Source organism: Gorilla gorilla, chromosome 8 (genome assembly GCF_029281585.2).
Source record: "Gorilla gorilla gorilla isolate KB3781 chromosome 8, NHGRI_mGorGor1-v2.1_pri, whole genome shotgun sequence".
NCBI lineage: Eukaryota > Metazoa > Chordata > Mammalia > Primates > Hominidae > Gorilla > Gorilla gorilla.
Genome location: NC_073232.2, coordinates 24,818,438 through 24,841,753, shown reverse-complemented (window position 1 = coordinate 24,841,753; position 23,316 = coordinate 24,818,438). Strand labels below are relative to the sequence as shown.

At 35.2% G+C, this 23,316-nt stretch overlaps 1 protein-coding gene across 5 annotated transcripts in view; it reads left to right on the top strand.

The window, feature by feature from the left end:
* MINDY3 (MINDY lysine 48 deubiquitinase 3) overlaps positions 1-23,316 on the top strand; it is an 83,084-nt gene that overhangs the window by 5,646 nt on the left and 54,122 nt on the right. For 3 of the 5 annotated variants that reach the window (XM_019035274.4, XM_055353786.2, XM_055353788.2), the window contains exons 2-8: positions 7,168-7,247; positions 11,841-11,901; positions 13,509-13,682; positions 16,830-16,881; positions 17,792-17,906; positions 20,496-20,569; positions 21,401-21,480. In XM_019035274.4, coding sequence (XP_018890819.1) covers positions 7,168-7,247; positions 11,841-11,901; positions 13,509-13,682; positions 16,830-16,881; positions 17,792-17,906; positions 20,496-20,569; positions 21,401-21,480 — 636 coding nt within the window. Of the gene's footprint in view, positions 1-7,167; positions 7,248-11,840; positions 11,902-13,508; positions 13,683-16,829; positions 16,882-17,226; positions 17,569-17,791; positions 17,907-20,495; positions 20,570-21,400; positions 21,481-23,316 lie in introns of those variants that run through there. The other 2 variants (XM_055353789.2, XM_055353787.2) reach the window with 2 other exon arrangements.

Below are 23,316 nucleotides of genomic sequence, written 5' to 3'. Positions count from 1 at the left end.
GATAATTGAGTTACATGATTTAAATTTTTAAGGAAGGCAAGATCCATTACTAATTCACACTTTAATTTCATACACGAAAAGTTTAGCAGATCTTAATTTCGCCTCTGCACTTGGGTACAACACTAGGGTCCCTTTCCTTATTCTCAGTAGAAGAGCTGGCCAAACAGTGAAGATTCCATCTCTTGTTTGTAGGTTGGACCTTAAATTTGGTTGTTTTAACATAACCAGAAACCTTAGTTGTCACTTTCTTATTAAATTTGTTACATGTATCTTCTCTATTCCAGTTCTCCATTTGTCCTATTTTTGATCTCCCAGGCTGCTGTGTATTGCTGGAGAAAATTGTGTCCAGCACCAATACAAATGTAGTTAAATCTTAGCTGAGCCCTCAGTGCTTCTCTTAGATCTTTCCTTATGTTTTTCGGAATTAACACTTTCCTCAATTCTGTACCCTTCTCATTCCTCTCACTCTCAATATAACACCTGTTCACTTTTTCATTTTTCCTCATATGTTTAACTTAAAAGCCTTCTAAAATTTACTTCTTCTCCTAGGCCAGTGGCTCTCAAGTTTTTGGAACTCAGGTCCCCATTACAGTGTTAAAAATGATTGAGGACTTCAACTCAAAAAATTTAAAACTTAGTGAGACTCTTGGCATTGTTTTACATTTTTGCTAATCTCTTTAATGTTTATCATATTAGAAGACAGCTGGATTCCTACATTGGCTTCTCCAGTCTGTGGCAATATATTATTTTGGTTGAAGTGGGTGCAGAAAATCTGGCCTCACATATGCAATTGGAAAAGGCGTGAGAAGTATGGTAGTAGCCTTTTCAGATAATTACACATAATCTTCTTTAATACCACACCAAAACTTGACACATCAGAGTATTGTAGAGATTAGTTGCAATACGAAATCTAAAACCAAATCATGTAACTTTTCATCCTCTGTTAAATTGAAATCCATTGGTCTGTCTTGCAGTTTTAATAGATCTCTTACCTCTGCATTAATTTATAACAGTATACATCAGTGATTTGGAGATTATCAGTCTACTGGTTTATGGCAATCTTCCAAATGTTAATGTATGTCATTATACCATACCAGAAGTCACGTTTGTTTCTGTTACCAGTGTTGTCATCAGAACAATCTGTAAGCATTGAGAAGCTGTCAGAGTCACAGTAGTGGACACAAGTGTTGCAAGTTACTGCTTGAATGCTCGAAATTCTATCACTGGCTATTTTCCTTGAAATGTCAAGCTCGCTTATTTTTGAGAAAATGTCAGCCAGATACTCAAGTCTGAATAACTGTAGCTTATTGGTAGTTATACTAGGTAAAAGCAGCACTCCATTAAAAAAAAAAAAAAGTAGCTGGTTCAGCTTGCAGTTAAAAAAAAATTACACTTATACTTTTCCTTGAGATAACTTTTGACCATCATACCCAGTATGTAGCATAAGTGCTTTATGGGTAGCTTCCATTTTGTTCCACAGAATATATTTTTAAAAAGACATTGTATTCAAGATCAAGATACAATAAAATTAGTAATTTTGACTGCAGCAGTAAGTATGTTCTTAAATTGGCTCTGTAGCTGTGTGAGGGTATGGGGGTGTTTTTTAGGACAGTGACCACTAGGACAGCTTGATGTTACTGTCTTGATGTGTGCTAAGGAACCAGCAATGTATTACACCATAGCTTTTGTACCGTCACTGTGAATGTCAACACAGCGAAAGGGGCAAATTATATCTTAGTTTTGTCATGTAAATAATTGTAACTTCCAGTGGGCCCCCTGAAAGGTCTCTAGGATTTCCAGGGTTATCTGTGGACCACCTTTAAAAGTCTCTCTCAGCTCTTTTTCAGGACTTGGAGACCTTGAACTTCCTCTTTTCCGTATAATCACTCTTTCCCTTTTCTAAGTCACGCCCTTCAGTCTACAAAATTAATAATTCTTGATCCAACTAGCCTTCAAACTATCATTCTTTTTTCCCTTCTGCCAAACTTAAATATAGTTGTCGGTTGGTGTTCGAGGGGTAGTGGGTTCAAGGATCCCCCTGCAGATACCAAAATCCATAGATGCTCTGCAGTATTTGCATATAACCTACACACGACTTCCCCTACACTTTAAATAATCTCTAGATTACTTACAATACCTAATACACTGTAAATGCTATGCAAATAGTTGTTACATTGTATTGTTTAGGGAATGATATGAAAAAGAAAGTCTGTACATGTTTAGTACAGACCCAACCATCGTTTTTTTCCCACCCGCAAATATTTTCCATTTGTGTTTGGTTGAATCTGTGGTCGCCAAACCTATGGATATGAACGGCCAACTGTAGTTTGCTTTTACTATTTCTCTTTCTAATCCGAAGTACACTTCAACCTTTTAAAATTTGGCTACTCTCCCCAGTGCTATAAATTTATATTTTTAGTATTCCCAATGACATGATTAATCTAGTATTTTAATTTATATCTTTATTCAGCAGCATTTGTAATAGTTGACTACTCTTTGCTTCTCATTTTTCCTTTCTAGGAGCTCAGTTAATGTGCTTTTCTCTTATCCTTCTAATGTTTATCAGTCTCCTTTGCTGACTCAGCCTCTGCTCACTTTTTAAAGTTCCCAACTTCATTATTTTTGTTCTACAAGTTCTCATTCACTTTAACTGACATGTTTAAGATGATTGAAATTGCTGCCTCTAATCCTAAGTCCTGCCCTGAACTACACACTTACATCTCTGATTTCTAAAAGTTGCCAAATGGTTATCTCACATTTTTGAGACTGAACTTGGTATTCCTAGAAACAAACACTGCCATTATCTTCCATGCCAAAACATCAACAAGCATTAATTGAGCAATAGCCACAGTATGTTGTAAACATACTGTGGGAAAACAATGACCAGTAACACAGATACAACACCGGTCAGGCAAGGCAGATGATTAAGAAGTAAACAAACAATAACTACAGATTATGGTAAGTACTGGTTGTGCTGGGGGATGACAGGAGAGACTACTTAGTAGGTTTGTAAGGAAATATCCCTATGAGGAATTAACACCTAAACTGAGACCTGAAAAATAAGGATTTATCTATATGGAGAGTAGCGAAAAGAGCATTTTTATGTAGAGAGAACAGTGAGCATTGAGGCTACAGGTAAAGTCTCTGGGATGTTCTGAGGACCTAAGGTCACAGTAGATAATGATTGTAAGTGTAAACAGAGTCAGCTGGATTGATAGATCATACAGTGTCTTCTAGACCACAGAAAGGAGTTTGGGTTTTATTTTAATTGCAATGAGAAGCCATTGAAATGTTTTAAGCAGGCTGTGTCAAAATCTGATTTCCATTTCTAAAATATTCTTCTGGCAACTGTGTGGTGAATAGTTGGGGACTGGACAGGAGGGAGGAAGGAATAGGGAGACGTGGTTGGAAACTCGACAGTATTTAAGGTCAAAGATTATAGCGGTTTGAACTATAAGGTGGACTGGAGATGGGATGGAAATGGACACGTTAAAGATATGTTTTGAAGCCTTGAAGCAGGCAGGCCTTATCTTAGGGTGAAACCTATAGGTAAGTTTGAGTTTTCCAGAGAAATGGTTAGCAGGTGTATCAAGCAGAAGAAACATTTACAAGGGGTAAGAGACATAGAGAAAATGAAATATCTCAGGACCTGAAAGAAAATGTGCCCAGAGTCTAAAAGGGAGAATGGCAAAGGGTGAAGAGGGAGATGCAGGCAGAAGCCAGATAATACAGGACCATGTTAAGGGACTTTGTCTATGTCTGGAGTCCTAATCTGGGCTATATTTGGGAATTACATGGTTATAACAAGGAATGGACTGTCTGGGAGTAGATGAGATTGCTCAGGAAAAATACATAGAATGAAAGGAGCATAGATCCTAAAACCAAGACCTAGGGAACATTAGCACTTAAAAGCAGTGATCATGGAGACAGAAGAACTAGAAAAGCAAAACTTGGAACAAAAAGCCAAGGGACAAAAGTTTCGCAGGTTTGTGGTCAGCATTTCAGATTGATTCTTTGGAAGGTTAAATAAGATAAGATTTGGGAACTAGCCTGTACTGATGACTGATGAACTTGGGTGAGAATGAGTTTGGTTCACTTATCAGGGGAACCAGCCCCCAATATTTCAACGTAGGTTCTTTTCTATTTTCCCTAAGTGTTGGCTAGTCTGAGAAATAAAGGGACAGAGTACAAAAGAGAGAAGTTTTAAAGCTGGGTGTCGCGGGGAGACATCACATGTCAGCAGGTTCCATGATGCCCCCTGAGCCACAAAACCAGCAAGTTTTTATTAGCGGTTTTCAAAGGGGATGGGGGTGTACGAATAGGGTGTGGGTCACAGAGATCACATGCTTTAAGGGCAATACAATATCACAAGGCAAATGGGGGCAGAGTGAGATCACAGGACCAGGGCAAAATTAGAATTGCTGATGAAGTTTCATGTTGTACTGGGCAGGCTTTGTCATTGATAACATCTTATCAGGAGACAGGGTTTGAGAGCAGACAACCGGTCTGACTAAAATTTACTAGGCAGGAATTTCCTAATCCTAATAAGCCTGGGGGCGCTACAGGAGACCAGGGCTTATTTCATCCCTTATCTACAACTGTATAAGACACTCCCCGAGTGGCCATTTTAGAGACCTCCCCCTGAGAATGCATTCTCTTTCTCAGGGCTGTTCCTTGCTGAGAAAAAGAATTCAGCAATATTTCTCCTATTCGCTTTTGCAAGGAGAGAAATATGACTCTGTTCTGCCCAGCTCCCAGGCAGTCAGACCTAATGATTATCGCCCTTGTTCCCTGAACATTGCAGCCATCCTGTTGCTTTTGGGTGCCCAAATTTCATATTGTTCAAACACACATGCTCTACAAGCAATTTATGCAGATAACACAATCATCACAGGATCCTGAGGCGACATACATGCTCAGCTTACGAAGATGACGGGATTAAGAGATTAAAGACAGGCATAGGAAATTATAAGAGTATTGATTGGGGAAGTGATACATGTCCGTGAAATCTTCACAGTTTATGTTCAGAGATTGCAGTAAAGACAGGCGTAAGAAATTATAAAAGTATTAATTTGGGGAACTGATAAATGTCCAGAAATCTTCACGATTTATGTTCTTCTGTCACAGCTTCAGCAGGTCCCTCCATTCAGGGTCCCTAACTTCCCACAACATTCACTCATGGGTTGAAAACCAGATTAGTGAGGGTTAAGTAAATTGTGTGGTAAGAAAATTGAAACAGGGCATATATAGATGACTAGCTGGACTTTGGGAGGACAAGAGTGATGGAGTGCTGATTGGAGTTTTTGGTGGAATCTTAAGGTTTTGTTTTGTTTTGTTTTAATATGTTAGATAAATGTTTATATGCTTCCTGGAAGAGATTGAAGATAAAGAGAGGAGATGGGATGGAATGGCACCCTCTCTGGCACCCTCTCCATTGCTCTCACCTGGTGTCTCAAACTGGAAACTTCAGAAACAGCTCTAATTTCTTTTGTACCAAGCCTTTGCCCCACTTAACACATAGTAAATAAATCTTATTTTTACCTCAGAAATATTATTTGAATGTAGTTTCTCTTCTCCATGGTAACGTTGCTTTCATTACGTCAGCATCATCTCTATAGGGAAGTTGAAACAACTTCTTCCTGCTTCTCTTCCTTTAAGAAAGGAAAAAGAAAAAAAAAACCCAGTAAGATGATATTACTGTTTTACTGAAAGATCTCTGCTGGTTAAGTCCTGGTTCTTTGGCCCTTTGCAATATTAACCACTTGTCATCTTTCCTGCCGCCCATTTGCTGGCACCTCCATCCTACCCCCGTACTACCCTTTAGCTGTGTTAAATTTTCTCTGATTTATAAACATTCTGTCCTCTTGGAAAACCTTTTTGCTTTAATTAAGGTATTTTCTTTAGCTGAATTCCATTCATTCACCTTTGCCTCTCTGGCAAATTCCTGTTCAAGATGAGCCTGGAAGTTATCTGTTATGATAGTATAGAGCATGCCTTTCTGTATCCACAATACTCTGCATTCTTCTCTTATAACATTAGTTTATTTCTTTATTTTAGTAATTATCTGTTTGTATGTCTCTCTTCACCTGGACTAGTGGCTCCTCCAGACCAGAGACTGTGTCATCCAGGCGTATATCCTAGATGATTGGCATAATATCAGATGTTCATTAACCTGAACTGGTTTGGCTGAATGTCTGAATAGTAACAATTAATGGAATTTATAGGTTCTTAGCATTTTGGAATTGGGATTGATTATTTTAATGAGAACACTGAGGCCCAAGCAGGTGAAATGATCTTCACAGGGTTATGCAGATGGTCACTTGGGTTCTCCTAACTTCTGACCCAGGGCCCTCTGAAGAACTTCCGCTAGCTGCTATCAGTCAATGCTGGTTGGGTAATATTTAAATTAAGGTAAAGCCAATATAAACACATGTACTGTCTACAATGCCATTTAATTTTTTTTTTCTTTTTTTTTTTGAGATGAAGTCTTGCTCTGTGGCCCAAGCTGGAGTGCGGTGGCGCAATCTTCACTCAGTGCAAGCTCTGCCTGCCAGGTTCACGCCATTCTTCGGCCTCAGCCTCCCGAGTAGCTGGGACTACAGTTGCCCACCACCACACCTGGCTAATTTTTTGTATTTTTAGTAGAGACGGAGTTTCATCGTGTTAGCCAGGATGGTCTCAATCTCCTGACCTCGTGATCCGCCCGCCTCTGCCTCCCAAAGTGCTGGGATTACAGGCGTGAGCCACTGTGCCCGGCCAATGCCATGTAATCATTAGCTTATAGAATGTGACAGAAAGTTTGAAATGATAGAATGATATGGTATTTAAAGAGTTCTAAAAATTGTTTGAATTTAGTAGACTATCTCGTCCTCCTTAGATGAAAAGTCAGATTCAGTGTCATTTTACTAAAGTCCATACTTTATCCTCCTAGAGGAGTTCCTGGGTGCAAAATTGTGTGAGTATATGTACTCTTATGTGCATTTGGGAGTGGGGGTGGATAGGTTCTATAGATTTTTTTTTCAAAAGGTTCCTTGATCCACGCCTCATGATTTGAAGATATTTTGCTGTTGTGATAAGTGATCATTCTCAAAGCAAAGTACATGAAAGATTCTTTTAGCTGCTACTTGAATTATATTTTTAATCTTTCCTACTTGCTTTCATTTTTAGGGTTTGTGTTTAGTGAATCAGAGGGATCTGCATTAGAACAGTTTGAAGGTGGCCCCTGTGCTGTTATTGCACCTGTTCAGGTAACATAGACTCCTTTACCAACTCCTTAGAGGGACATGTTGAAACGTTTCATACTTGTCGTTTTCTAATGTCTGTACTCCATATAGTAATTATGAGACATGATCAATTAACTCTTAACTTTTGCTCATGTAAATTACAATAAATATCCAAAATAAAAATGAATTCACCATATCGATGAGTTGTGCAATAGTAGCCTTTTGACAATCTTTATTTTCAAGGAAAAATAATAGGCGTTCCCTGACTTTCAGAAAATTAGGAAGTTTCTTGACTTCTTTAACACAGAGATCCTATTAAGTAATAACATGTTATACACTAGATAGGTACAATCACTGTAATTGTACTATTTTCATTATTTCAGTCTGTAAAAGTTACTTTCCTAAAGCTGAAGGTGATTTCGTATTTTTCTGGCTTATAACTTTTTCAAATTTGAAAAAAGTTGGCAGCCTATACTATTTTATGCTATAGCTTTGGCTTTTCTGAATAAAATTCATAACAACTGATTTCAAACAATTTCAAAAACCAAAAATGTTTTTTCTTTGCACAAAACATAGGATTTATCGGAATGTCTTTATTTGATTTGGAATCTTGGTATGTTACATTGTTTGAATTTCAAAGGCTGATTCGCTATAAACTGTTAAATTGTTAAAACCAAGAATTGAATTCTCAGTTTACTGTAATACTGATGATGTCTGTGAATGACAATGTTACTTTGGAAGTGTTATAAAAGAACTGTTATAAAAATTACAGCTAATTTATTGTTTATGTTTTAACCATCGTGTTTTGAAAATATATATATTTAATGTGGCATTTATTATTCATTGGGTATTAAGAATGCATTCTGGCCAGGCACGGTGGCTCGCACCTGTAATCCTACCACTTTGGGAGGCCAAGGTGGGTGGATCACATGGTCAGGAGATGGAGGCCATCCTGGCTAACATGGTGAAACCCCGTCTCTACTAAAAATACAAAAAACTAGCCGGGCGTGGTGGTGGGTGCCTGTAGTCCCAGCTACTTGGGAGGCTGAGACAGGAGAATGGCGTGAACCTGGGAGGTGGATGTTGCAGTGAGCCGAGATTGCGCCACTGCACTCCAGCCTGGGCGACAGAGCGAGACTTTGTCTCAAAAAAAAAAAAAAAAATGCATTCCTAAACTGTTGGCTACAAAGTAAATTTGTTTCTCAGAACTTATGCTCTATATAGAGCATAATAATACTTACATTATTAAAAATATATTTCTGTAGAGGAAGAAAAATTATGGTTGATTCCAAAATATGTTTTATAGATCATTTATTTTTTTTAAGTTGACTTTTTTTTGCATTAGGAGAATTTTTTTTAAATGAGGAAAAATTTGAATGTCTGAATCTTGCCTTGGAATTATGGAATGTGAAGAATGAAATTTAACTACAAATTAGTAATTATAGCTGTTGTACTGAGTAACTGAAACAACTTTTGGTTGCTAGTAGGAATGTTACCTGAATTTGAAGATTCCTTGTTATGTCCATATGTAAATTAGATTATATAAATACTGCCCCTCTTGGTCGGTAATAGCAAGGTTTTTGTTGCAAGTGCATGAATATAGTTAAGTGGAGGGTATACCACAGGAGTTTCCTGTTTTATAAAGTACAGTATATTTCAGTAGTGGTAGTTATTTTTGCAAGTGGGTGCTATGCAATGATGGTTATATTCAAAATCCTGAACCTACTTTTCTATACCTTTGAGGTAGTAATTAAGTTTAAGAATCACGGCCAGGCGCGGTGGCTCATGCCGGTAATCCCAGCACTTTGGGAGGCCGAGGCAGGTAGATCACCTGAGGTCAGGTGTTGGAGACCAGCCTGGCCAATGTGATGAAACCTCGTCTCTACTAAAAATACAAAAATTAGCCGGGTGTAGTGGCAGGCGCCTGTAATCCCAGCTACTCAGGAAACTGATGCAGGAGAATCACTTGAAACTAGAAGGTGGAGGTTGCAGTGAGCTGAGATCACGCCACTGCACTCCAGCTTGGGTGAAAGAGTGAAACTCTGTCTCAAAAAAAAAAAAAAAAAAAAATCACATAGGCCAGGCACAGTGGCTCACACCTGTAGTCCCAGCACTTTGGGAGGCTGAGGAAAGAGGATTGCCTAAGGCCACGAGTTCAAAACCAGGCTGGGCAACATAGTGAGACCCCTGCTCTAAAAAAAAAAAAAATTGAAAAAATTAGCTGGGTATGGTAGTGCACACCTGTAGTCCTAGCTACTCGGGAGGCTAGAAGGGGAGGGTCTTTGAGCTCAGGAGTTCAGGGCTGCAGTGAGCTATGATCATGCCACTGCCCTCCAACCTGGGCAATAGAGGGAGACCCTGTTTCTAAAAAGGAAAAAAAAGAGTCACGTAAACTTTGTAAAGAATTTTGTTTGTATTAATATTTCAGTGTAAGAGTCAAAACTAAGTTATTCAGGAGACCAGAAGTGAGCAAGTACATATATTAAAACTTTTTTAGAGTATAAAAATTAGAGCATGATACTGTGTAAGAAGAATAGGCAAAATAATGGAACCAAATACATAATACAATCATAGACCTCATTACCTGTAACAATTTACCAGGAATTTGTCACACCAGGAATAAAGAAGGAACTAAGATCAGTGGTGAAATAAAATAAACTTCCATAAATCCCATCAATATGACTTGTTAGCACTTTGAAGGGAAGATAAGTTTAAATCATTTTGTACCATATATCAAATGTATTCTTGGAATAATATTTAACAATAAGAAACTTAATGTATCATCAGCACTCTAAGAGAAACAGAGACTTCCAAACTAAGAAATATTTGCAGTAAATATTAGCAATAAAGGGATATTGTCTTTCTTATATAAATAACTTGGAGAAGTTAATTAGAAAAACACTAAGATTCAGGGGTGAAATGGGCATAGATGTGCAGTCATAACAGGTGGAATGATGCTTTACAGCCAAATAATCAGGATGCTCACCCTCACTAAGAAGCCAGGAAAGTAAAAATAAAACTGTAACTAGGTTCTATTTCTTACTTTTTGTCATCTTTAAAAATAAAATTACAATTGCCAGTGCATGTAAGGGTGGGACGATGCTGGCACACTCATATACTGCTATATAGTACAAATTTGTGGGTAGGAATTTTAAATTATAATTGGAGCCATGACAGTGCAGATTCTGATGTAATAGTTGTGTTTCTGTGAATCTTTTCTAAAGAAATATTTAATATGGAAAAAGTTGTATTTAAGAAGGAGCTTATATGTTAAAGTAGCAAAAAAATTGCAAGCAACCTACTGCACAATAATGTAATTTAAATAATAAGTAAACTTTGATAAATAGCTTGATAGACAAGTAATGATTAAGAATTATGCTTACGAATTCTGTAGAAAAACAAAATACATTCATATACCCATTATGATTTTTCACTTGTAATAAAATTAAAACTAGATATTAAAAAAGATGGGAAGGAAGCGTGTCAAAATGCTAACAGTAGTTATATTGGCTGTGAAATAATGAATATCCCCATCTCACTTCTAAAATGTTGTGATGTAGTTATACTCTTCTACTTGATGGTTGTTGCCCTTTTGGGGAAAAATCAGAAGCGCTTGATTACCATATTTGTAGACTTTATGCCTATGTAAATGGAATATGACTTAGTTTCTTGTTGTAATACCTTGAATTGTTTATCGGTGTCAGGTACTGTGCTAAGTGCATTACATAGATTTTCTCATGTAATCTTCGCTGCAACCTTTTAAAGTTTGTACGGTTGTTTTTAGTTAGTAATAGTGGAGCCAGGGTTCAAACCTAAGTTTGCCTGATAAAAAGCAGTCTTCCTAATCTGTACACTAATACTTTCAAACACAGGTGAGGAAAAGTCGTCATTGTAACCTGTTTTTTCTTGGACCTGCCCTCTAGAGATTCAGAGAGAATAGGTGGAGCCCAAGAAACTGCAGTTTAAACAAGTCAGTTGACTGGGATATAGCTACCGTTGAACTACACTTTTGAGAAGGAGACACTTCACTGTGCAGCTTTTTATCAAATAACCAATGTAACATCGTTGACTCGCTTAAGGGGAAGTTTAGAAATCCATTTGTATTTTCTTCTGAATCTTGTAGCTTTTTGAGTTAAACTTGAGCTCCTGATAATAAAGTGATGACTCTAATAGTGTTAATCTTGTGTCACAGATGAAGACTAAGGGAACAGAACCACTTTTATATTTAGATTTCTTTTACCTGAAGGAATCTAAATGAAATGTAGACTTGTTCCTGTTCTACAGGGCTTTCACTTTGTGAATAGAGCAGTAAGTTTGTGTGCTTTTCAGTTATTCTGTTATGTGAGTTAGTTCTTCTACTTGTCAGAAAATATGTATTGTGGAAGAAGAATAATTTTATGAATCTAGAATCAAGTTTATAGCAGTATAAATAACTCTGAATAAATAACTCTGCACAGTTCCTGTCAAATGTGAGGGGAACCCATTTGACATCTTTACAAAACTAGTCAAAAGATTAGAAAGGGAGTACACATTAATTTTTTCCCACTTTAAAACTGAAGAATGATATGATGTATGGTTATAATGCATTTCACTAATTATTGCTTTAATTGTGTAAAGGCGTTTCTTTTGAAGAAGCTCCTGTTTTCTTCTGAGAAGTCTTCTTGGCGGGATTGTTCAGGTATGATAGCTGTCTTTTAAAACTTTTGCTTCCTCCTCTGTTTTAATAGAGATGATCTAAAATTATCTGAGAAAGTCAAGTATCAGTGGGAATTTTTTTTCCTGAGGTTTCCTTTTAAAATGTTTTAGAAAGTTTCATGAACAGTGACTCCATATTTCCAAATTTGGTTTTCTAACCAGGGGTTATAAGACATGATGGTATAACTAAGGGAAAAACGTTTGGCCTCTTGGTAAAACACGGTGCATTTCCTAGAACTGTTAGGTGGCAGCATACAATAAAGAACAGTCTTTTTTTTTTTTTTTTTGTAGTCTTCTTTAGCTGTGGGCAAGACCTCAGAATTATCATTATATTCCTGCATGTTTTAGTATAATGCCTTACACAATGCAAATACTGCAAATAATTTTGGATGAAATTGCAAATGAAGCTGTCATAGCTTCTGTAACATGAGCTTCTGTACCCAGAGAGATGTGTGGTGCCACCTAATGATAACAAGAATTTGCATTCCACGTGACATTTTACAAAGATCTTTCCTTCACTTACACAATTTCCTGTGAACCTCACAGTAACTTCTGGAAGAAGGTGGGACGCATTACAATCCCAGTTTTGTATCTAAGGATGTAACAGCTTACGTTCCAAACCATGACTATAGAATCTACTAATGATTTTGAATTTAAGAGTTAAGGGATCACTTCCATAAGTTTTAAATTAATAGGTGAAATACAAAACAAATTTTCGTAGAGAAGAAACTGTTTGAGATACTATTTTTGAAATGAACTTTTAATAAAATTCATACTATTTCTTACACTATATTTACTATATTCACTTTGATAAAACATTTGTAAAGCATTGTCATAAGTGTCATAAATACTGTGGTGATTAGAAAGTGAACAGCATAGTTCCTGCAGTTAAAGAACTGTTAATCCATTAGGAGAGACAGAAACCTCCTTGTATCATAAAATTTTTGAAAGTTTCAGAAAGTAATACTACTTCTTGAGAGTAATACTGCTTGAAAAGAGTGTGGCTAAGGTTCATAAAGAGATGGTGTGAGCATTTGCGCCATTTTCTATAAAATTCTAATGCTCAAATCTGTATTCTAACCACTGGCTTCTGCTGATGTAATGGACGGTGGTAACATATGTGCTGACGGTCTCTCATCTCATTATTCTTATCCCTTTGGGATGGGGTGATCATCGATGTTAGACTAATTCAGATGTGAGGGAAAAAAAATAGAGGTTTCAACAGGCCTTTATATTGTTCTCAGTTCTTCAGTAAAGGAAACCTCATGGCTTAAATGCTGCAGTTGCTAAAGTTTTAAGAAAGTGATGATCAGTGTCACATTATGATCTTTCATAATGTTTAATTCTGCATTTTTCAGTATTCTTTTTCTTCTTGGTGGTTTTATTTGGATGGCTTTATTTAAAGTGGTGATATTTTAATCCACAAACACATTGTTTTTCTAAGACATAATTTAAAATCTATTTAGAGATTTTCCCCCATTTTTAAAATGCTTGATTTTCATCATTAACCCATTCTTACTATTGTTATTCATGACAGAATTTTTTTATTCCAGAGGAAACCATTATAACTTCTGCTTTGGTTATTTTTAGAGGAAGAGCAGAAGGAACTCCTTTGTCATACCTTGTGTGATATTTTAGAAAGTGCTTGTTGTGACCACTCTGGATCATACTGCTTGGTTTCATGGTTAAGAGGAAAGACAACTGAGGAAACTGCTAGTATTTCTGGGAGTCCTGCAGAGTCTAGTTGCCAAGTGGAACATTCTTGTAAGATATATTTTTATTTCCTGAAGTTTTTTTCTTGTTCCTTTGTTTTAATGAATCTATTGAATATTTTGAAGAAAAAATTACTTTAAATTTTCATAACATGTATTCTTTTCCAGCTTAAGCTTAATTACTGAGCCTTACTATTTTTTATTTCCATTTCATTTAACTACTTAGAAGATACTACATTTTTGCAAAAAAAAAATGCATCTCTTAAACTTTTAAAAATGTTCTGGTTAACTTCTGCTTGATAATAATCTCTTTTGAGCTTTAGAACTCTTATTTAGAAATAATGATATGCTTCAGTTTCAGATGCCTTAATGTTTTGCTTTGGTATTGCAAAAACAGATTTTTTTGGACATCAGAAGATTTCATAAATTTATCTTTACTTGCTTCCCAGAGCAAAGATGGGAACATTTCTCCTCATTGCAAGTTGTTTCTTTTCCTTCTGAATTATTTGGATATTTTTATACATATAGATTATTTTAAGGCAATTTTAAGTACGCCTTAAGTTTTTCATACCTTGATTGAAGATAAGTTAAATAATAGCTGTTTACGTTAAATAATAGCTATTCTCATTATTCATAAAAATTATATATTCTGTGGTTTTTAACTTTTGAAAATTGTTATGTAATTGACCCGAAAGCTGCCAGTGTGAAATGGAGACAGCTAGTGGTACGGAAGCTAGTTAAGAGTTGCTTTTCTGATTTGCTTTTCAGGAATAATCTTGCTAGTTGATGGTTTTTGATAATTGGTAGTCCCAAGTGCTTATGTTAGATAAGTGACTTATTCTACCCACAGAGCATCACATTAACTATCATCTTTGTGGAAAGTTTTTGTAAAGAGATTACGTACCTGAAAGTACATTTCAATTGTATGGGATACACATTTTGCTTTCCATATAGTATTATCTATAAGGTGCTGTTGCCTCCCTGGACTAAAATGCCTCTGTGTTGTCAGTGTCTTTTTCTCCTACCTCTGCAGTTAAAATGCCTTAAGCCTGGCAAATTCTAATAGTAGTACATTTGCAAGGAATAATTTTGAACATTTAAACAGCTGAATGACGCTTCCTTTTGAAGCCTTTGAAACATGGCCTTTCAAAAAGAACTTAACATATTTTAGAGTTTATAATGACATTTGAAGACAACAAGTGGAAAACAGTCACAAGGATGCTTGTCCGAAGTGTCATTAAGATTGGTTTTAACATATTCTCCAGGTTTTACTGTGTGGATGTTAGCACACTTAATAGTTTCATTTAGGGTATTAAAATTTTGAAAGAGGAATTGTTGATCTTTTGAAAAGGTATTTTAAAGATTTTGTGCTTAAAGCCAGTCTGTATATTGATGTGTGAGAAAATAGTAAGATCTTTTTATATAACATTTTCCATTAGTATCTTAATAGTATACTGAGTGCGTACTATGAAATATGCTATGCAGTTCTGTAGTGATAGGTCACGTTGCTGTAGGTTAAAGGGCCTTATAATGCATTCCCTTTGGTACTTCAGTAACTAATTTAGATGGGCATATTATATTGAATTACCCTCCAGAAAACATTTTAGTAATTTTTCCAGTTTACTTTGTATCTCATTTTAAAAGTTGCCATGAAGTAAACCATATTTTAAATTTTTTTAGTAATGTATACATTTGAAATACTTTGTTAACTGAAAATTTGAGAATTTACCTTAGTGACAAATGAACTGTATTTATATTACAATTTTTATTCCATGTAACAATCTATTTTACCTGTTCTTTCCTTTATTCCCAGCTATGTTCTTTTTCTTGTGTTTTATATTTTTTCACCATCCCTGCCTGCTAAGCTTTTTATTTTGCTTGCCTCTTTTCTCTAAATTATTAACTTTATGTCTACTCTTGTAGTATACCCAGTAAAACTATTTAGATAATCTAATGTTGCAGAACAAGCAATATAATTTGGAAAAGATTAGGTAGAATTTTCATTTTCTGAAAGTTTTAATGTAAAGTGTTTTCCCCTCTTGTTAATATTACTTTCTCTACAAACATTAATTTCATTGGCTTATGTGGTGTGTATAGTTTTGGCTTGTTGGTAATGCACAGTTGTTCGCAGTAGTGAATACTCAGGTTCAATTTCAGTTTGTTTCCCACATAAACCAAGAAATAACTTAATACATTTGGACTGCTAAAGATTTTAAAACGAAATATGAAACACTTACAACTAGGCTTTGGAAAGCTAGCATAGTGTGACATTTTAAATTGTAAATAAAAATCTAAAATTTTGACTTCATAATGAATCAGTTTTCTTAACTCACCAGTGAGAATTTATATTTGATAGTAGTAAGATTTGCTTTATAAAATATATGTGAAGTTATTCATTGTGATAAATAACTCCCTGGAGCCAAGACTATCTGGGCTCAAGTCTCATCTCTGCTGTTTAATCCTATGTACTCTTGAGAGGATTTTTTTGTGTGCCTCAGGTTCCTCTTCTGTAAAATGGAGCTAAGAGGGTTTATATGAGGATTAAATGAGGTAAGACATGTAGGGCATTTAGAAAAGGGCCTGGCACTTAGTAAAGTGCTCAATAAACATGACCTCGGATTAAAATGCTTTCTTCTATTTCCTTTGATTAATAAACATAATCTAAATAAGTTACTGGAAACTTTTTAACAGTTATACAAATAAATGAGGAAACAAACAAAGCTGTCATTGAACCTGTGTAGTTTGAAAGTGTTATGCCTTTTTATACATGTTTGTTTAATAATTAAGCCTTAAACCTAAAGATTTTATATTATAAAAAGGCAGGTTAGCTCTGATGATATTACTTGGATTTATATAATCTGAAAGATTATTTAAAAGTGCAGGACACATTATGATATGTGAGGCACTGATTATCAGTAATTTTTCATACTTTATAACTGCCCTAGCATAGCTGAATTGAAATGTTATTTAATCACCCTTCTATATTCTCAGTATTATATCGATTTTAGTTATATTCATGATAACAAAGATGTTGAAATATAAATTCATGTTATAATAAAGTTGAAAATAAACTGAGAATTTTAAGGGAGTAAGGAAATAGGGAAAGTTTTGATTGCTTGAAAGTATTTACAGCCTGCTGTGTGTATCTTGTGTCATTTATTTGCCATGTGTAGTGCTGAAAAGTGTCTTTTATGTATAGCTGCCTTGGCTGTCGAAGAGCTTGGCTTTGAGCGATTTCATGCATTAATTCAGTAAGTAACATTGGAACATTTAAAATACTTACTCTGTGGACACATTGCCACTTTAAGTCTGTTCATACTGTGGAAAGGTTCTTAGTTTTACATAGAAATGCGCTACTTAAACATAAATTTTAAATCCATTGCTTCAGGATTAATTTGCCTTTAAATTAAAATAGTTTGTAAATGTATAAACTATGCTGAGTCCTTGATTTAACTATCCAGATACGCTTTTTAAAAACATTAAAAAGCTTTTTCATCATTACAATGAAAAAAAATCATTTTAGCTTAATGTTTCTGTGCCCTAAACAAATATGAAGATTTCTAGTAGGATAAATATTAGAATTATTTATTTGCCAGTATCTGTTTTCTATACCTTTTATTAAGAATGCCGATATTTTTGTTAGAGCATTTAAACTTTTTATTACAAAGTAAAAGGTAAAGATGGCTGTTGATAGAATTATGGGTGGCATTTGGTTTCAAATGTAACATTAATTTGTTTTAAAAGAAGCCGCAAATGTGTAAGTTATCTTTGGCATTAAGATATTTGTTAAGTAATTTCTAGGATTTAAAAAGTGAAGTTTTCTTTGTGTTTACCCCCTCTTACAAGAAGGCCACTCTATTCTTTAAATAACTGTATATTATTGAAGAATTTACTGATGCCAGACAGTTCACCTAAGAGATGAAGAGGTTCCCTGCCAAGTAGGTGTTCTTTCTTAATGATAAATATCATATATAGTGATAGTTGTCAGAAATAGCTTTTGGTTTTAGTGGCTAAATTTGTATTGAAAAATTTAGAAACGTCCCAAAACTTTCCTGTTTGTATGTATATGTTTTAATGTAAAAGAAAATCTAAAAATTTTCCCTTTTATGAATGTAGTTAATCTCATCATGATACCAATACTTAATTCTTTTTTTCCCCCAGAAAAAGATCGTTCAGAAGTTTACCAGAATTAAAAGATGCTGTCTTGGACCAGTATTCAATGTGGGGAAATAAATTTGGAGTATTGCTTTTTCTGTATTCTGTATTACTGACAAAGGTGTGTTCAAGAAGATGATTTTTCTGCCTTTGATTAATGTTGTTTAGTGCTGTTTTTCCTGCAGTGATGAGTAATTTTATTCCTGATGGTGTTTTTAAATTCTTAGAATAAAAATCTTTTACGTTGAAAATGAGTTAATTTCTGTTTCCTCAGCACTCACTCGTTGCTTAAGCAGTTTCACCTCTGCTCTTTTGGACTACAGAGATTATCAATAATGTTCTGGTTGTGAAATGCTGTCATTTCTTCCAAATTGTGTTTCCTTTGATCCTTCCGTGTAGCACTTGACCCCTTAACCCCTTCTGGAAGCTGTTTTGGACCTTGATTCCATTTCTTGATTTTTTTTTTTGAAAAATCACTGTGTGAGTTTTCTTTCTATAATGTCTCACAATTCTTATTTTGTTTTGTTTTCTCTGATAGCTTCGTTTCCTTCTTTATCTGTTACCTCCTGCTCTTTTCTCTCCTCCTCTAAATTTTCATAGTCCAGAAATTTTCTTCCCTGGATCCAGTATGCCTTTCATGGATATTTCATTTGCTCAGGTTACCTTTATATAGCTATTTAATAGTTCCAATATGTCCCCTTCTAGTCCTACTCTTTTTCCCCAAATACCAGTCTCATAGCTCTAGTAACGTGTTAGTCTCAGTTGACTATGCTATTAGATCTATCATGTCTGAAATCAAACTTCTTTTATTTGACAAATGTTTTCTGAGCATTGATTGACTCTATGCTAGGGACTATGTCTGTATTAATAATATTGGATGCATTTTTAATGGTATCTATTTAGCATTGTAAAAAAAATGGCACATTAATAATTCCATTATGGCAGTGTGTTTTGGCGTTTGGTCTTCTGTCTGAACCTATTAGATGGAATCAAGGGCATACTGTTTCTAGTAGGGACCATCTGACAGAGATAGGACCTTGATGCATGAGGGCAAGTTTTCTATATGGGAAAGCTGGAGGAAATTTTTTCCAGCAGTGGGCACTGCAAGTATAAAAGTGTAAGGGATTGAGGGTATAATGCAGGTTTGGGGAGCTCTAAGTAGTTGAGCCTTACTGTAGCATAAGACACCAGAGAGGCAACTGTGGAAGATGAGACTGGGCACATATGTAAGAAAAGACTTAGAATATAAAGACCTTTCTATGTACACTGTACAAAGAGTAGGTTTCATCTGCTCAGAATTGGAACACAGTAAAAAGTTTGAACAAGGGAGTGACAAGATCTTTTTGTTGATAAAAGATATCTTAAATTGGGATAGGAGTTGTGATGGATGGAGTTGGTGTTTGTAATATAAGACTAGAGTCAGGAAAACTAGAAAATTGGGTATTGAAATAAGAGCAGCCTAAACTAGGACAGGTCATGGAATGGAAAACAAAAAGAGTATATTTAGAAATGTAAATAAATACCTATTTGGAATATTAAATGTAAATAAATAAGAGAACCCTAAGTGCTTAGTTGTGTAGGTGTTCGGAGTAGCAGTGATGGTGGTATCTAAGATGACTGGTTTCTTATAAGCTCTTCTTGACTGTTCAGTATTCTCCAACTTTCTTATGCTCAAAACGTTTGATACCTCCTCTGTTTCTTCTTCTTTACAGCCAATAAATTATCATGCAAGTTGTCCTTCCTTGACCTGGTCTTTAAAATGGTATCCCCTTCCTCAGTAGTGATTGTGTCACTTGTTGATAGTATTCATCTTGACATTATCATAGCCTGATTTGTATTGTTTAGAAGGATGGCATATGCAAGAGCTCATGCTTCTTTGTTTCCCCCTGCGGGATTTAGTCATTCTTTAAAAATCTTGGTTGTTAATTAATCATCTATTTAATTCTTAGAAATGACCTCTAATATGATAGAAACAATGGCTAAAGTTAAGTGAATAGAACAATGAATGGCAGTTTATCTTTGTCCTTCTGGAATTGATGAGGTTACAATAAGTAGGTCTTCTTGTACTTATCCAGTATCTAGAACTTTTGGGAGTTGAGTGCCCTTCTGAAGGTTTAAAAAGTATCAGGAAATTGGTTTTTAAGAAAAGAAGGCACTTCCTGCCCTCCTAATTTGCATTTTGTCAGTATACATTTGAATGACCCATATTTGTGAGAAGGTACAATCAGAAGTAGACCTTCCATTTTATGTACCAGTTAAATAATTAAAATGCAAATTATTTAATGTTATATCTCTATCGATATTCATGTGTGTATGTATTTACTGCAATAAGTTTTTACATGATCTAAAAAAATCAGTTGCCTTAACAGGCTCATATTCATTTAACTTTTAAATAATTCCTTTAACTATTAAATAATTTCTCCTTTCTCCCATTAAAAGTTAATTCTCTCTCCTTGCCCTTTTAACCAACAGTACATATTTCACCCATGAGTGTTGTTTATATAGAGCCCATGAAAGAAAATAAAAGATATCTGAGGAACTATTTTTTACAGTTATCTCAAATGCACCCCCATTTCAAATCTGAGTTACTTGTGGTAGAAAAGTTACTTAAATAATTGTATTAGTTTATAGTGTAAACTAGTCAGTTTTTAAACAGTCATAATTTTCATTTTAGTTTTTTAAAATAAGTCAATGAATTCTGTGTCTTTAGGGCATTGAAAACATAAAAAACGAAATTGAAGATGCAAGTGAACCCTTGATAGATCCTGTATATGGACATGGCAGGTAATTAACTAAAATCTCATGTCTCTTCATGTGAACTCCAGTTTTTAGAAACTTGACTTCAGATAAAACATGACTGAGTCAAGTAATTTTGTTTGTCAGTAGTGTTGATAGTACAACATGTATGGATTTGAGCACTTCTTTGTTTTATGCATTGTTTGCTTGATGTATGAAATGTTAATTTCATTTTATGTATGCATTTATTGGGGCAAATATTTTGTTTTAAGATAACAGTGGGGAGGTATTTTAACAAATCCATTTGTGATTTTTTTAAATGAGAAAATTTATTCATTTTGACTTAGAAATAAGTATATCTTTGTAAGTGCTTCTCTGCTTGGGAGAAAAACATTCCCCATTTTCCTCTCGGACCACCCTCCTCAAGCTTTTTATGGCTGTTTTTACCAAAACTCAATGAAACAGTGATAGTTAACCTACTCTAATACGTGAGTCCTTCTTTTTAGACCTTTTTGCCTCAAAGATGAAAATTCATGTATCTTTCATCAAAGACAAAATATTAATAATTATATATTCATTTTTAAAGATTGTAAATATTAAGTAAATTATTAGTCTCATTTTTTATCCATTTACATATATCTTAGATAAAGTTGTTAAATGTATGTGAATATGCAGAACAATAAATACCACTGTGCTGATATATTTGGTGATACATTTAGCAAGGCCGAATATATAAAATGGAAAATGTAAGGTTTTCCCTAACTTTGTAAATTCTTACATAATTTAATGTGAAAAGTCATTACTTTATACTTTGCTGTAGGAATTATTTGATTTGGCAACTATATTCGTATTTAATTGCTTTTTAATATTTATTAATAGCCAAAGTTTAATTAATCTCCTGCTGACGGGACATGCTGTTTCTAATGTATGGGATGGTGATAGAGAGTGCTCAGGAATGAGTAAGTATATTCTTTGTTATGTTGCTCTCTTTGATGAATAATATTTCATTGAAATACAGCTGATTATTATTCGTCTATTTAATGGCTCTACATTACCTAGAGGTTAAGTGTTTTCTAATAGAAGAATCCTTTACAGTTTTCAAGGCACCATAATGTTAAGACCATTAATCTTGGAGCCAGGCGATCTTGGGTTCAAATCCCAAATGTATGACTTTAGTCAAGTTACTTCTCAGGCCTTTCATTTTCTGTGGTATAAAACTGGGATTTACGACTCTTAATATGTATAAACACAGTGCATATTTATTCAGAGATATTACTGCATTCTTTGCTTAAAATGGAGCATTACAAAGCCTGGTGGTGTGAAATACTTACTTTGGGTTTTTGCCTGTATTACTTTTAATGTGCGTACTTTAAAACACTGAGCAAATTTAATACTGAGACTTTTAAATTACCAACTCTTCCACTACCACTTCCATTTCTGGTCTCAATTATTTCTTTCCTGTGGCTTCATATGTTGTCAGGCACATTGAAATGGATCCCATTTTGGCCAATCCATTCCGTTAAGGAGAGCTGATACATAACTGAATAAAATTCCCTTCACTTTATTACTGGGTCAGTCTGAATTCATTTATTTATTCATTTAACTTACATTAAGTAACCACAGTGTGCCTCTCTGAAGTATGTAGTATAGGACACGAAGCTCCAGGGTTCCCAGAGCTCACAGTCAAACAGAGCAAATATAATTGAGAAAATAATAGTTACCACTTTTTGCTCCCATTGAAGTGATTCATGATCTTCCATTTGAATTTTTCTCCAATTCAGAAATGTGTAGTTAATTAACAGAAACATGAAAGGGTATAATATTAAGGAAAAAATCAGTAAAATTAAAACTTCAGAATTAAAAAGCACCACAGTACAACCCGTTTTACTGTTTAAAAAATTTAAGAACTAAGTTCACTTCTTATTTAATTCATATGCAAAATTATTTACTTAGTGGTGAGGTTAGAATGAGAGCCAAGTTTTGCTGATTTCTAGTAAAGGTCAGAGTTTAAACAGTGAAATTCGTGAACAAAAAACTACAAATTATCTTGCTCAGCTCTCTTTAATTGAGCTCATCCTATTCTTCAACCCTTAATCTGATTCATAGCTGAAAGCATTTAATCCTGTCAATGAAAAAAAAATCTCATTTCAGTGTCTCTTGGGTAATATACAGGGTTTTTTGGTCTCTCTGTTTCTCTGTCACCTGTGATGGCTTCTGCACACTCCCCTCTTTCTTCTTCTTCCAGTTGTTTCTGGACCCCCAGGTATCTTATCTCATATGATTAGGGAAGCAATAGGTTCTTGCTGAACTTGGGTTGAGGTGCCTCATCCCACTTGGCCCTCTGTCCTTGATACTTCTTACTGTGTGCTCTGGCCTGACCCTTCCCACACTGTCTTTAGCGTATCACTCTCTCTCACACTTGGTACTCATCAGTGTGGTTCATCCTTCTACGCGTTCTCCGGATTCTCGATAGCTTATCCTAGTCCCCAAACCAGAATACTCCTCTGCGTCCCTAGGCTCTTCCTCACCCAACCTCTCGTAGACTGAGATGAGATAACTTTCATTGGCAGGACTAACAGTCAGAATGAGGTTTCAAGAATAGGAGGCTCCATGTCCGGGCACTGTGGCTCATGCCTGTAGTCCCAGCACTTTGGGAGGCCGAGGTGGATGGATCACCTGAGGTGAGGAGTTCGAGACCAGCCTGGCCAACACAGTGAAACCCCATCTCTGCTAGAAATACAAAAATTAACCAGACGTGGTGATGCATGCCTGTAGTCCCAGCTACTCAGGAAGCT